The sequence below is a fragment of the Gouania willdenowi genome, chromosome 6, assembly GCF_900634775.1.
Source record: "Gouania willdenowi chromosome 6, fGouWil2.1, whole genome shotgun sequence".
Classification (NCBI taxonomy): domain Eukaryota; kingdom Metazoa; phylum Chordata; class Actinopteri; order Blenniiformes; family Gobiesocidae; genus Gouania; species Gouania willdenowi.
In genome coordinates this window covers 41,655,959-41,671,453 of record NC_041049.1, presented here as the reverse complement: position 1 = coordinate 41,671,453, position 15,495 = coordinate 41,655,959, and the positions used below count along the sequence as shown (strand labels likewise).

The 15,495-nt window shown below is 37.5% G+C and overlaps 1 protein-coding gene across 2 annotated transcripts in view; it reads right to left on the bottom strand.

Annotated features, from left to right (window-relative positions):
• Window positions 1-15,495, bottom strand: part of LOC114465004 (voltage-dependent calcium channel subunit alpha-2/delta-1) — a 114,237-nt gene extending 98,742 nt beyond the window's left edge. For both annotated transcript variants that reach the window (XM_028449711.1, XM_028449712.1), the window contains exons 1-2: window positions 15,178-15,495; window positions 5,155-5,236 (exon numbers count right to left, since the gene is read on the bottom strand). In XM_028449711.1, coding sequence (XP_028305512.1) covers window positions 5,155-5,236; window positions 15,178-15,266 — 171 coding nt within the window. In that variant the 5' untranslated portion in view covers window positions 15,267-15,495. The remainder of the gene's footprint in view (window positions 1-5,154; window positions 5,237-15,177) is intronic.

Here is a 15,495-nt window from a genome sequence, read left to right as displayed (position 1 = left end):
CATTTGCTTCGCCACAAAGTGGCAGTCTGACCTTATTGACCTTGAATGTTAGAGACGATGGAACTAACTTAAAAAGCGGCAAGGTTTTTTCCCCTTTAAAATCTTTATCTGGAGACATTATTTTTATCCAAGAAACTCATATTAAACACACAGAACAATGGAGGTTAAAATGCAGGTGGATATCACGGACATATCAGTCAACCTTTTTCTCTAAAGCCAGAGGTGTAGCCATATTGATCCATCGAAATATCCCATTTGAACACATTTCAACCATTTCAGATCCACTGGTCGCATTCTGTCTCGGCATGTAACGTTATTGAACATATATGCACCCAATTTTGACAATCCTGGTTTTTTTAGAAGAGTTTTTAGCCTTATTTCGGATTTATCAACCACTCACTTAATAGCAGGGGGAGACTACAATACTATATTAGACTGTTTTACAGATAGGCTCTCCACACGCCCCACCGTTCCGTCAAACTCTGCCGCTACAGTAAATGACTTAATTAAATCGATGAATCTTGTCGATATCTGGAGGCTGCAGCATCCGACTGATATAGACTATTCTTTTTTTTTTCCAGGTACACAACTCATACACAAGAATTGACTATTTTTTAACTGATGCTAAACTGACTTCTAATATAATTTCTACTAAATATCATAACATTTTAATTGTGGATCACAGCCCTATTGAATTAAAAATAGATTTTGGAAGAGAAAAACCTGCTTTTAACTGGCGGTTTAATTCCCTATTACTTATTGACAAATAATTTCATCAACAATTATCTACCTGTATTACAGATTATTTAATTTACAATAACACCCCAGATGTCACAGACTCAACTTTATGGGAAGCCTTCAAGACTGTTATGCGAGGACACATCATCGCTTATGAGTCTAAGCTAAAAAAGAATAGACAAAAATAATTATTGGATATTTCTGCTTGTCTGTCAGTGCTTGAAACCAGATATAGAGCGAATCCCTCACCCCCTAAACTGAATGATATAGTGAAGCTGAAATTCAAATACAACTCAATTCTTTCCAATGGAGTGAGTGTTATGCTTTTAAAGGTAAAACAAAAACATTTTGAATTTGCTGACAAGCCAGATAAATGATTGGCCCGTCAGCTGAGAAGCATACAGGCTAACAGAACAATTCATAGGATTAGAACAAGTTCAGGTCATAGTTCTACAGATCCGAAAGAAATTAATGAATGTTTCCGGAAGTTTTATGAGAACCTCTGTACGTCTACAGCCACAACTGATACGGCACAGATTTTTGATTTTCTGCGCGCCCTTCACTTACCCAAACTTAGCTCCTCAGCACAATCAGTGCTAAATGCAAAAATAACTCTGGAAGAAATTGTTAACGCAATACACTCTTTCCCTAATGGAAAAGCTCCAGGCCCTGATGGGTTTGGTATAAAGTTTTACAAGGCATACTCGTAGAAGATAGCACCTATCATGTTAAACATGTTTAATCACTCTATCTCAACCCGTCGACTTCCTAAATCTTTATATTCTGCTAATATTTCCCTGATACTGAAAAAGAATAAAGATCACACCGATCCAGCCTATCGCTCTCCTCGGTTGTGATGTTAAGGTGTTCACTAAAATACTTGCAAACAGACTTAATGAATGCATTGCAAGTATAAAATCCCTCCCTCCGCCACTTGAAATTATTCATACTTTTGGTACGTTATCTGGCTACACTATACACTGGGATAAGAGTGAATTTATGCCACTTACAGGAGACTTGAACCCAGACTTTCTTAAAGACCTGCTCTTTCGCATTGTCACAGAAAAAATCAAGTACTTAGGAGTTGTTGTCCATAAAGACCCTAAACTAATTTATAAACTGAATTATTTGAACATGGTGGAGAGTCTCAAATCCAACATTGAGGCCTGGAGACTGCTACCACTGTCTATGTTAGGTTGAGTTAACGCATTCAAAATGATGGCACTCCCTAGATTTCTACACCATATTTCTACCTGGTCTACCTGATTTTCGGTACTATTATTGGGCTACAAACTGTAGAGCTCTGATGTATTGGAGTGATGCTTATCCAGGTAATGTCACCCCCTCAACCCCTTCATGGCTGGCAATCGAACAGGATCTTTTGAAAACCTCCCTCCCGCTCTCCTCTTCTTACAAACCAGATCCCCTGCAACTTTTATAGACAATAACTTCATAATCACAAATTCTTTGCGAATTTGGTATCAACCATGCCTTCCCTCCATCCCTCACAGGTAACACTTTCAGAATGTGGAGGAATAAAGTTATCACCACCATCGCAGACCTGAATATTAATAACACTTTTGCCACCTTTTTACAAAAGAAAGAAAAATATACACTGCCAGATACACATTTCTTCCGTTTTCTCCAGATTAGAGACTATATCCGCACAAATATTTCTAACTTTCAGTCGATGTCATCCCCTAACAAACGATTGGTCTCCAGATTTGTAAATCTTTTCATAGAACATAACCCTGTTTCCACACAGCATCTAAAGGAAGCATGGGAAAAAAATCTTTACATGTCAGTTGGTCACGAGACCTGGGAGACCTACCGTAAAAACATTTATAGTTGTTCAATAAACTCCAGACACCAACTTATTCAATTTAAAATACTTCACAGGCTTCATTACTCCTGCACCAAATTACACACCATTTTCCCGTCTGTTTCTCCAACCTGTCCAAAGTGTAAATCAGCCGACGACACTCTGGGTCACCTATTCTGGTCTTGTCCCAAACTAAACAAGTTCTGGTCAGACATTTTTAATTGCTTCTCTGTTATGCATGACTTTGTCATTACACCAGATCCTTCTACAGCTCATCTTTGTTGAACTCAACACTTATTGAACTTGTCTTATTTACAACAAAAAACATTACAATACGGCATGGTTGTGGTGAAGAGGAACATTCTGTCTATCTGGAAGACTGGAGATGTACCCTCCTTCAGGACCTGGCTACAGGAAATGACCAACTTGTTGGAGAGGGTCCGATATAGTGTCTCTCTCAGCTCTTCAACCTTTGACAAAATGTGGCAACCATTCTTGTCTTACTTATCAAAGACAACCTAAAGTTTTATTTTGCCTAAATAACTTTGTGCATATAGTTGTCCACCTTTCTTTTATGTATACTGCAGAAACCTTGTACTTGTACTGTACTAGGCTAATGAGACAGAACGTGATCTTTTAACAGTGACTTACTGTATTGTAAGACATTCTATAAGAGCATGTCTTTGTTGTTGTTTTGTTTTATTTTTGCCCTGCCCTATGTTTGTTATTTCTCTATTTCCTCTTTGTCTTAGGGGTTTTTTTCTGGTCAATGTACTGTATGTCTATAAAATTGAAAATGTATAAATAAAATATTAAAAAAAAAAAGTTAAAACTGGAGGCCAAATTTTTAATTTTGCCTTTATTTACCAACAATATTTCTTATTGGGTCACTCCATGTTAATTCAACAAATTTTCAGGACATTCCACGCAAGTCGCATAAAGAAAAATTGTTTTATATCCCAAGAAAGAGTAACTTTTATACTATAAATGAAAACAGAGATCTGATTTTTTTCTTACATTCCAACATGCAGTTATGGGCCAATGAAAATAGTTTAAAAAAAAGAATCAATGCATACATGTGACTAATTATTAGGGACGTGAAGAGTCTATGTACATATCTCAAAGCTGATCAAATTACAGGGAGCTGAGGCATATGCTAAGTTGTTTACTGAAGGACCAAACATATTCCAAACCCACACTAACCTTTTTTTTAATTCTGAGGATCTGGCATGTCCACCAGATAGGATGTATAGCAGATTATTTTGTATATTAAAGAGTAAGTGTAGCTGTATTACTTTGCCAAATTTCAGTTTCCAAAGAGATATTTTAAGCTGAAAATGGAAGAAAAATAAGGTCGTGCAAAAATCTACCCATACTTATCTCACTAAATTGGTTATATCTCAAAAAGTACTCATCCAATCAAACTAAAAATTAACAGTGTGACTATTGAATATTCATAGTACAATCTATCTATTTATAAAAGCAAGGAACGTCTGTGTGCGTGTGTGTTTGTGGACCAATTATCTCCCAGACGCAGTGTCTGATCAACCTGAAACTTTGTCAACGGCTTGCACATACCCCGAGTGCATGCATCCATAATTTTGGAGTAATTTGGTCATTCCAAAACCAATTTAAAACCAATTTGAAAAGACCAATCTGCACTTTGGAACTCCTTTCAAACATTGTTTTAGAACACTGGTGATGTCATCAACAGATCAGAATTCCAAATGTTCTAAATGATGTTCTGACATCCCCGATGACATCAACAGTAATGCCATTGGTGTTCCAAGAATGTTCAAACTGATATCATCGGATGTTCTATTTTATGCTAATGCTGTGCGACGCTGTCTGTTTGTACACAATACCTTGAAAAGTTATGAACGGATTTTGATGAAATTTTCAGGAAATGTTGATAATGGGTCAAGGAACAGGTGATTAAATTTTGGTGATGTTCTGGCTACCAAAACAAAATATATAGACTATATCTCATTCATTTCCCCATCCACACTGTGGAACTCCTGTTAATGTCAATATGAATACATACCTCCGACGGGCACTGTACTAGTTGGTAAAATTTTCTTATTTTTTTGAGACAGAAGTGTGTGGGATTTCCTGAAAATTCAATGACATGGAATGACCCTATTGGTCGGTCTATTGATGAAACACACTCGGCGATCGCGTAGTCTAACCTTGGCCCATGACGTATCACCCTCTGAGAAAACACAGTAAGAGCGCTGAAAATCACAAGCGAGCGCACTCAGATTGAAAGTGAGAACATGGAGAGCAGTTATATAAGTCACAATACTGTTTATTACTGTTTATATGTACTGTTTTTATGCCCTCGATTTCAGTTTCTGCTCTGTGCAGCTTCCTTAAAATCTTGCATAGTTAAGAAAACTAACTAACGCCATAGCTACATGATAAACCCACACCTGTCTAATAGAAGGGTTGAAGTTTGCTTGTATTGGTGGGAAAAAAATGTGGAATTTAAGTTGCTTTCCTAAATCTGATCATGTACTTATTTTATCTTTTTTTTCTGGATTTTCTCTGGACTTGTACATTCTAAATTCTAAATGTATAAGGTTGGGTGTTACCTGAGTAAGGCTTTTCCCCGCTGTGGCTGTGTCTGCCAGAGTGACAAGCTCTTTCTGCATCTGATCCACCCATTCTTTAATCCTTCAGGAAAAACACACACACACACACACACACACACACACACATGAGCGATCTTGTAACTGAGATGCAAACACTTTGGAAAAGACGTTACACAAACATTTCACAGAGTAATTAAACTGCCGACCGTGCCACCTCACGTCAATCATTCTCTGACTCTGTCCGGACACTCAGCAGCAAAAACAAACACTGGCAAACATTGGCCTGTCGGGGGGTCAATCAAAATGTCAACCAATCAAAGCCAAATCACCAGGAACAAATACAATGTCATCTAATAATACACGTGTCACTGCATGTCAACCAATAGCATTACTTCCTCAGTTCAAACATCCAGTCCAGCACTTTGATCGTTGTCAGCCAATGAGAGGACAGTGACAGTGATGTGATTGGACAGGTGAGAGACTTCAAGGCTTTTCTGTTCATCAAAGAGTTTCTAATCTTATTTACTGTAGAACATACTCTGAATATAACATATACTGTATTATATTATAGGAAACAATTCTACACCTTATGTTGTACTAAATTCATTCCAATACACCCAGCAAGGATAAATAATCTATTGGAATCATCAAACTTTCATAACAACAGTTAACACACACAACACAGGAAACAACAAAGGGTTTTTTTTGTTGTTTTTTAATATTTCTTTTTCTGTTTTAGGAGTCAATTATGTGTATTTTTGTTAGCGTATTGTGTGCTTCTGTTGTCTTGTGTTTTAGGAGTCATTTAAGTGTATTTTTGTTTGTGTATTGTGTGCTTTTGATATATTGTATATTTTAGTTGTCTGTTTTTCAGGTCTATGTCACAAAGCGAGATTACCTTATCGGGCTAACTTCCAGGATTTAATCAGTGTGTGCTTGACTACGAAGCTCGCTAACGTCTTACAGAGCTCAATCACCATGGTAACTTGATGCTGAACGACTAGCCTGGTCGGGACCAGGTTGCGCTCTGGTTAGGATCTGAGCGAGTGCTAAAGTCCCGCCACCTGACCAATCAGTTCTCCTAGAAAGCGAGCTGTCCAATAAAAGGTGATGTGTGAACACGTCGCTGTGTGGATCTGATGTGACGCTGACAGGAGAGAGAATATTTAGACATCAATGCAATCCTTTGTCTATTGTTGTGTGTTTTTGGAGAAAATGTGTGTTTTTGAAGTCATTTTTTGTGTTAACTTTGGGGGCCATGTAAAAATCAGGCCACAAGTTGTGCATATCTGACTCTGTTCCAGCGGTGAAATACTTCAGCTTTAATGAATGCATGAATTCCTACTATTCTGAACCGTGTGCTCTCTGTGTGTGAGTGCACGCACATAATAAGGGAGTGACATTAATATTACATGAGAGTGACAACAGGTTAGCAGAGAATACAGATGTTCTGATTGTCATTCTGTCACACACATCTCTGTGATTCAACCTTTTGTGATCAAAGTCACTCAGGTGATTTTTTACAATGTCATCTGCTATGGACAGTGCACTAAAAGATTGTTATTTAAAGACTCATACATGGAAATAAAAAAGTCAGACATAGTTTTAAACAGTGTGTGCGAGCTCAGATAATCTCAACACAGCAGACACGTACGCACACACACACACACACAAACACACACACACACACGCACACACACACACACACACACACACACACACACACACACACACACACACACACACAGACACACACACACACACACACACACACACACACAAATCATGTTTGATTTCTGTTTTGAAGGTAGATTGCTAATATTATTATTACTATTATTATTATTATTATTATTATTATTATTATTATTATTATTGTGAATAAGACTGTATTTGGCCTCACATCTATATATGCAGATGTGGAATATTTATGCCTGATTTATTCATATTCATTTATCATCTAAAAATGTTCTACTAATGCATATCTTATAGCATCTCCTCATTAACGTGATGAGGTTTAACCCACTCAATTTCAAGTCTTTTCTTTACAATTACATTCACACACCTTTGTGTGTTAATGTTTAATCATTCCACATACTAATGAACTGCACATGTATGTTCTAATGTAAGGACTGGAATCAGACTGTGAGGTTGCTAAGTAGTTTTTTTTTTTTTTTTGGGTGTAAGCTTGGGTTGCAGTCGTTTCCCGCTCAGGCTGCTGGGTTTAGGCTTTGATGATGGCAGCCTGTGTTACACTGTGAGATAATTAACACACTCATGGGTCAGAGCCAGTCATCTACTGTGGAACAGACACAGGAAATGAGAAGAGAGTGAAAGAAGAAAAGAAAAAATAGAAAGGAAAGGGAAACAGATGTGAAATCACTTTGAAACTGGGATGAATAATGAGTGCATAGTGTGTGCCCCTATAGGTGACTGTGTGTAACTACCATGGACAGCCATTTGAGCTTTAAAGCTGATATCTGGAGTTTGTGATAAATCTATGTTTATGTATGACTCTTTTGAAATTCATAAAAATACATAACTAGTCTTTTACTATGGTCTACTGCCAGTGGTCATTCATATACATCAATGTATACAAGTCCCTCCTTCGTCCTACAGACCCCTATACAAATGGAAACGATCGCAGAGTGCACCCAGCCAATAGGCTTCGACTTCCTGTTTTTGAGACTGTCAATCAAAGTGAATGAGGAAGTGTGCACGGAAACAAGGCCGCACGTCACAACAGCAAACAGGTAAATATGATTTTGGCTCTTACCTGACCCATAGACCTATATCAATGTGACCTGATGCGACCTTGTTATGTTCCGTGATGCGCGTGCAGAAAAGTAGAGGTGTGGCTTCTGGTAGAGTGGCAGAGGCAGGGGGAGGAAGTGGAGCTGTTTAGGATAGCAGCTTTAATTTGATACTAGTACTCAATTTAGGTTTACTAGTGCACAAGACTAGTAAAGCAAAAACTGCTACTAGTGCTACTACTGGTGAAGGAAAAAGTGTCACTAGTTAGCATTGTATCCTAATAAGGGGGCAGGGGAAGTAAATTCAGGTTTGCCATAGGCTTTAGAAAATATTCCAACCAATCAGGGTCCTGGATTCGGTTTGAATCCCTCCTATTTCATTTGCATTAGATCTATTAGTACTACTAATGAATCTTCCGCCTTTACTAGTACGAGTTAGATATTTTAAATGTACTATTAGTACTAGCAAAATCATCTCCTAGGAGACAATTTTGTGTCACTTGTAGTAAAGCTTTGAATTTTTACTAGTAATGTAGGCCACAAGCCAGATAGGCCCATCTTTTAGTTGACCTACCCGAGAAAAAACGAAATTTTCGATTGCAAAGTCCATAAAAATTCATGTCGAAGATATCAAGTCATAGAATACACAATATTTGACATAATCTGACATATGGTACATCAAAAGAAAGATTATTCAACACCAAATTAAGAGCACATTTAGATATATTTTTCAATATTTATTATGTGAAGAGTTATACTGGTTTAAATGATGATACCCCTTAAACTAAACTTTGTCAATACGCAAACGCAAAAACCTTTCTTGGAGGTTCCCGATTTTCCCCATGTGGGGTTGACTGGAATTCAAATTGGGTGCCCTGAAATTAGATTTATAAAAACACTGATTAAAATTTTATTTTCAAAATGTTTTAATTATTAATATTCAAATTATTACACCACACACACAAAACAATCTTAAACAACTGTATTCTATACTTTCACTTTCTCAAATATAGTTAAATATATACTTTAAATCTAGATAAAATAAAACTTGCATCTTGTCACTTTGTGTACTAAATTAATCCTGGCAACAACAAACATTATCAAAAGATAATTCTAGAAGTCTTTGGAAATGCCAAAAATGTGTGATATTATAATGTCACATACAATGTACGTAGCCCTATAGTAAAATGTGTTGATAAATTGTACCTATCCTGTTAAGGAATAATATATAACAACAAAAAATAATAATCACGTATAACCATGAGTAGTGTTGAATTGGCTAATGTGTAATTTGTGGAAATGCATGGAAGCTACTGACTGCTGGTCCATTTATATTCTAGTTTATATTTCTAATTTCATTTTTTTATTCATGTACCCTCTTTGACAATTTGTGTACCCCTAGGGGTACCCTTTCCCCACTTTGGGAACCTAGGATCTAATGGAAAGAATAGAATCTAAGCTTTGGTGCCAGTAACTACAACGCTGACCGAGCCATGTAAATGTTGCGTCTCTCCTGCTCTCATCCTTCCCCGACAAAACACTCTGAGCTACTTGAAATCACATTTCATTGTTTCAAATCATCTCAAAACAAACAAAGAAACAACTAAGCAAATAAATATCCAACTTTTCTTGGATAATGTAACGTATCGATACATCAGTTGAAGAAAATCATGACCTTGACCGACCAACCGATCTTGTCCACATCCACACGAAACCTAATCGTCACTGTCATTGTCATTGTTGTGTATGTAGAGTATGTAGAGTAGTCATCATCTTCCACACCAAGACTGATCTGCTTCCAAATACTCATCTTCCAAGTCTGAGACTTGAGCAATATCGGCAAGTTCTTGTGGAAGAATGTCTCTTTCGAATATAGTATTGTGTGACTTGATAACTTGAAACATGAATTTTACGGACTTCACAATCGAAAATTTGTTTTTTTAGGGTAGGAAAACAAAAAGGTCAGTTTCTTCTCCTTTCGTATATCATCAGATGGACAACTCAGTGTCATGTAGCCACGCCCTCGTCTCTGGTCCTAAGTGGAAAAGGTCCGTTTGATATAGTGCACCCCAAGATTGTTACTGTTTACAGTTGATTTTGTATTCTAGTGATCCTATGGCTTTCCACTGATAAAAATGTTATAGAGTTGTGGAACGTGGCATGGTGACGTCATGCATCAGAACTGTGAGACTATTTGGGTTAATGTTAAACCAACACTATAAAACATCTGGTCAGATAATACGTTGGAGCATAAATTCAGCTTGTTGGAAAACAACATTGAAATATTTACTGGTCAACAACAGATTCTTATGAGCCAGGTTTAAAACTTCAACTCTGGATAAATGTTTCGTTTCCAGTGTTTTTCTCCACTTCAGTATCTTTCAAAGCAGGTTTTACAGAAAGTGTACAAAATGCTTTGGCTCTGGAGGAAAAACAAGAACGCTAATTGAAGTTGCAGAATAAAAAAAACAGCTGGAAACACATTGCTTTCCTACAGTATTCCCCTAATGAGCAGAGTTTATCCCTCTCTATTTAAACAGGGGAGGAGGAGGATGTATTTTTGCATTTTGGCTTAATGTAATTTTGGGTTTTACATTTTTATGTTTAAAGCCTATAGAAGTTTGCACACACACACACACACACACACACACACATACACGCACAACACAAAAATCTCATTAATCTTGATCTGAGAAGTAAGTTTGCACCTACCACTTCTCCAACAGAATGATACTCAGAAACTAGACCGTCAAGGCTATTTATTTATTTAGTTATGAATTGTTTGTTTGTGTAATGTTGGTGTTTGTTTTATGAACTCCGAATGACAGTTAAATTGAAATGTGATATAAAGTTTCACAACATTTGTATTGACCATGTTTCCGGAACAAATGTAAAATGACAATAACAATTTTAACAAACATACTGAATATTTGGCGTATATACAGTATGTGTAGTTGGAAAGCATGTAGATATACGTAGATATATCTACTCTGGGTATGACCGTTTCAACTCAATAGGAATATATACATCATCATCAACAAAAATCTAAACAAATCATAATAATCTGGTGTGTCGTAGATTGTGTAAATATATCGTATCATATGTATATACTGCATATGGTGAACCTTTTAGGAAATTAAACATATATTGATTGACTCTGTGAATATACGGAATGGATGTCTCAATATATATATGAAAGTTTGAATACATATACTGTATATACACTACCAGTCAAAAGTTTTAGAACTTTTTCCAGTTATTTATTGCAATTCAAGTCGTGTGTTGCTACAAAAATGGCGAGAAAAAGGCAATTAACAATGAAAGAGAGACAGACTATCCTAACACTTAAAAACGTAGGTCTTTCCTATTGAGAAAATTGCAAATAAAGTCAAGGTGTCAATGAGTACAGTTTTCTTCACCATCAAAAGGCACTCAGAAACTGGGGGAAACAGGAAGCGGTCTGGCAGACCCAAAGCCACAACTCATCCAGACGACAAGTTTCTGTGAGTTAACAGCATGCGTGATAGGACAACAGCTTCAAGCACAGCTTAATAGTGGTCGTAGTAAGCAAGTCTCAGTTACAACTGTGAAGAGAAGACTTCGAGCTGCAGGTTTGACAGGATGAGTTGCAGCAAGAAAGCCATTGCTAAGACATCAGAATAAGAGAAAGAGGCTTGAAACACCGCCATTGGACTACTGAAAACTGGAAGATGGTATTATAGACTGATGAATCGAAATTTCAAATCATAGCTTCACCACGCATGATCTTTTGTGCGCATGTGTGCGTGAGAGTAATATAATAATGGTATTGTGCAATTAGAGGGTGAGGGGAGGAGACAATAACAAGTTAAAGGGGACATATCATGGTTTTAAATCCTTCCTTTTTACATATAAATCATACAGTTGTGGTTTATATAAAGCGGAACTGCAATGCTTGGGTCTGAATTCCTCATTATTATAGCTCCACAGACCCCTTTTCTACCCCTTTTCTGATGTGCTTCTGAGAGCAACTCGTTTTGGTGCGGTCTCTTTAAATGCAAATGAGACACTTCATACCCCGCCCCCTCTCCAGGTTGCAGAGGTGACACTCGGTTCAACTCGACCCTGTTCGGCCATTTTTGTAGTTTGATAAAAGAGATACGATTATTTAGCAGCGCAGAAAATGTTTATTCACACGTTATTTACAAAATGTCAACAACGGAAGACTTGTCCATCCAGCCTTACATGTTCGAGCCAGAGTCTGGTTCTTGAACCTGCAGAACCCTAACAAGTGAGCTAACACAAGCACCGAGCTAACGCTAGCGCCAAGCTAGCGTCACGAAATGCATTTTAATACAATCTTTTCAGAGACAAAAATGGCAAAATGAAATGACTAATGAAAACTTTAGACTTAAATTAAATCACGTAGGCCATATCATCAAGGATCTAAAACAAGCACACAGCGCAAACATATGAAAACGGTGCAACTGCTAATGCTAACAAAACAATGACAGCGACGTCTTATCATCACACTTTTTAGCGTTATTTACAGCTTACCGAAGTGCTCTGTTCATCGTCTCCAAAGATAGAAGGAATTGAACCCTCAATCAGACAAAGTCTTTTGGCAAATCCTTCTTTATACTGGTGGAGGTTGATGAAGCAGTCATCCTTGAAGTGCTTCACGCACACAAAAATGACCTTACCCACAGATGTGGATACATTTCCGTGAAAAATAAAACTCAACCAGGCACTTTGAAAAGGTTCTGATGCTGGGAGACGTTGTAATGAAGCGTGTGGGTTACTACACCCAACAACCAAACATTTTGACTTATCCTCTCGTAACTTCGGCATCCTTGAGCTTGGACTACAAAATCGCAGCGAGAAATAAAAATGGCGGATTGCTCGAAGTGTTGGACCTGGAGTCAATGTCCTAATTTGGCAGTTCCGCAGCAAATACTGTGACGCTATTGTTCAAAAATCATAACAGAGAATGGAAAAATCGAAACAGATTGAAAAATATGAGCAAAACAGAATATAAAGATATCAACGGAGCACCTGAAGAGACTAATTTGAACTTTTCTGTACTTCTAAACACTCTAAATATACAACAAAATGCATTTAAGGGCTAAAAAGTGGATTGGCATGATATGTCCCATTTAATAATAGTCAAATATGTGGGGGAAAGGAACTATATATATATATATATATATATATATACATACATACATACATACATACAAACAGTACATATACAAATTAAAATTGAATTTTTTTTTAATGAAAATAAATAATAAGAACAAGTAAAAAAAAAATGTAGCCAATTAAACATATTTTGCACAATTTATAAATTCCTTATTAATATTTTGGGAAATGATTTTGACACTGAACCTGACCAATAAAATCTGTTCTGATTTCTGATTATTTTTAGGACTAATCAACACAGGCTCACGTTCACAGAAGTTACTTGTCAACGTCAGGCAGGCTAGTGGTTGTGGAGAAAAGGTTTCCTGCTCGCTCCATGCAGCAACATACAGCCATGGCAGCAGCAGACTAGTATATTTACAGTTTAAAACAAGGAGGAAATATGTCATTGATCCAAGACGAGGGAGCCGACTCGTATGGATCTGCACCACCAATAAGGCGTATGTTTTCCAAATATCGTGCACTTTCCTGCAGACCAAGTCCTTCCCTGTGTGCCTTTGCATCTATAACGCATTTAAAGGAGCTTTTCTGTAGTTTATCCATCGCAGTGTTTACCTCCGATTGTCGCCAACATGTATTGTTTACCTTTGATTGTCTCCAACATGGCCGCACACCCGAGTTACTGCCCAGAACGTGATGTCGGTGAAAACCCTCTATAGAGTCGCATGACATAAACGTGGATGGTGCAGTGACTAAGGTTCATGTCAGCTGACCAAATCATTGTTATAGAGTTATTGTTAAGTTTACCTAACTGATGATGTCTGTCCGTTACAGACCCTGGCTGTGTGCACTGAAGTGTATATGACAATAAAGTAGTAAATCTCAATCCATTTATTTATTTTTTAAATGTATTTTAAATAGGCCTATAGGCTCATACGTTTTTTTGTCCAAAAAAACAACCATTTTTTTCACAGCACCACCTGTTCAAAATGACTTCCAGCAGCTCTGCCATCGAGCTGGTTTGGGACGAACTGGACAGAAGAGTGAAAGCCAAGCAACCTTCAAGTGCCACACATTTATGGGAACTTCTGCAACAGACTTGGGAAGAACTTTCTGAAGAATATTTGACTTCTATTGTAAAAAGAATGCCACGAGTGTGTTCAGATGTTATATCTGCCAAAGGTGGTTCAAGAGTTTAGAATACATTTTGTTCTATAAATTGATTCCATGATTTCTTTTTCAGCTCAAATTGCTTATTTATTCTATGCTTTCATTTCAGAGTGCAATGACACAATAAACTGAATAATTTTCAGTAAAAAAATTGAAAAAGTGTGGTGTACTAAAAATTTTGACCGGTAGTGTATGTGAAAGTTTGAGTATAAAAGTAACAAAAGTCTGAATATGCATGATTTACAAACTGAAAGTGTGATTATATACATTCCCAGAGTTAATAAACATATATTTAATTTCCTAAATGCCATACCATACCAGTGATGGACATCCAGTGCCTCCCAGGTCTACATTTAAGGTCATCTTCCTTTGAAGAAGAGTTGCATCATTTTTTCCATTTGCTGTTTTTCCACATTACATTTAATAAATGGTATTTTAGTCCTGTTATGATGTCCTTACCAGGGGCAGCTCACAATATAACAGTGCATGAAAGAATGATTAGAAAATCAGAAATTGGTTTTATATTCTTCAAATGTTTGCTAATGTTTTGCTGTTTAAATAAATCATGTTTCAACATATTCAGTGTCTGATTTAAATGCAATTATTGGTCACTTTATTCCAAACATGGTGCTCTCACTCCATCTGAGCTCAATCATTTCATTCTACATTACAGTAACAAGTCATATTCAGTCCCATCAGCCAAATGAATGAAGGTTGTTGCTTTAGGGTTCTCATCACAGCATCAACTCCTGTAAACTTCTAGGACCCGTCTGTTCATTAAAGCCAGTGGTGATCTGCTGAGTCCATGCATGCACTGGGTCCATGGGGATCGTTCTATGAATGAACAGAGCATCCACCCACTCACACTCACACGCACACGCACAGAGAGTGCTTCATTAATAAAGCTCAGAGACAAACAAAGAGTCACCACCTGCAGCCTAATCCTAATCCCGAGGAGGAGGATTAGTAAAAACCTACTTACATGAGCTGGGTTGGAAACTGCGATGCCCAGCAGTGGTTCTGCCACAGGAGGATCAGAACCGCCCAGAGCCGAACCCTGCACCACTCCATGGGTCACCAGAACCACAACAACTAAAATACTAACATAAAAAAATTAAAGGGAATCTCCCCGGCGTCTCTCTCTCTCCAATCCGCCCCAGCGCTCCCTGCTGCCGCTGAATGGAGCGGTGTGTGCGTGTGAGTGTGCGTGTGTCCCTCCGTCACTGATAAACCATCCCTGACACCTTTAATCTAATGTGAGGAGCAGACACCGCTCTAACAGGTACTGGATCCGGATCTC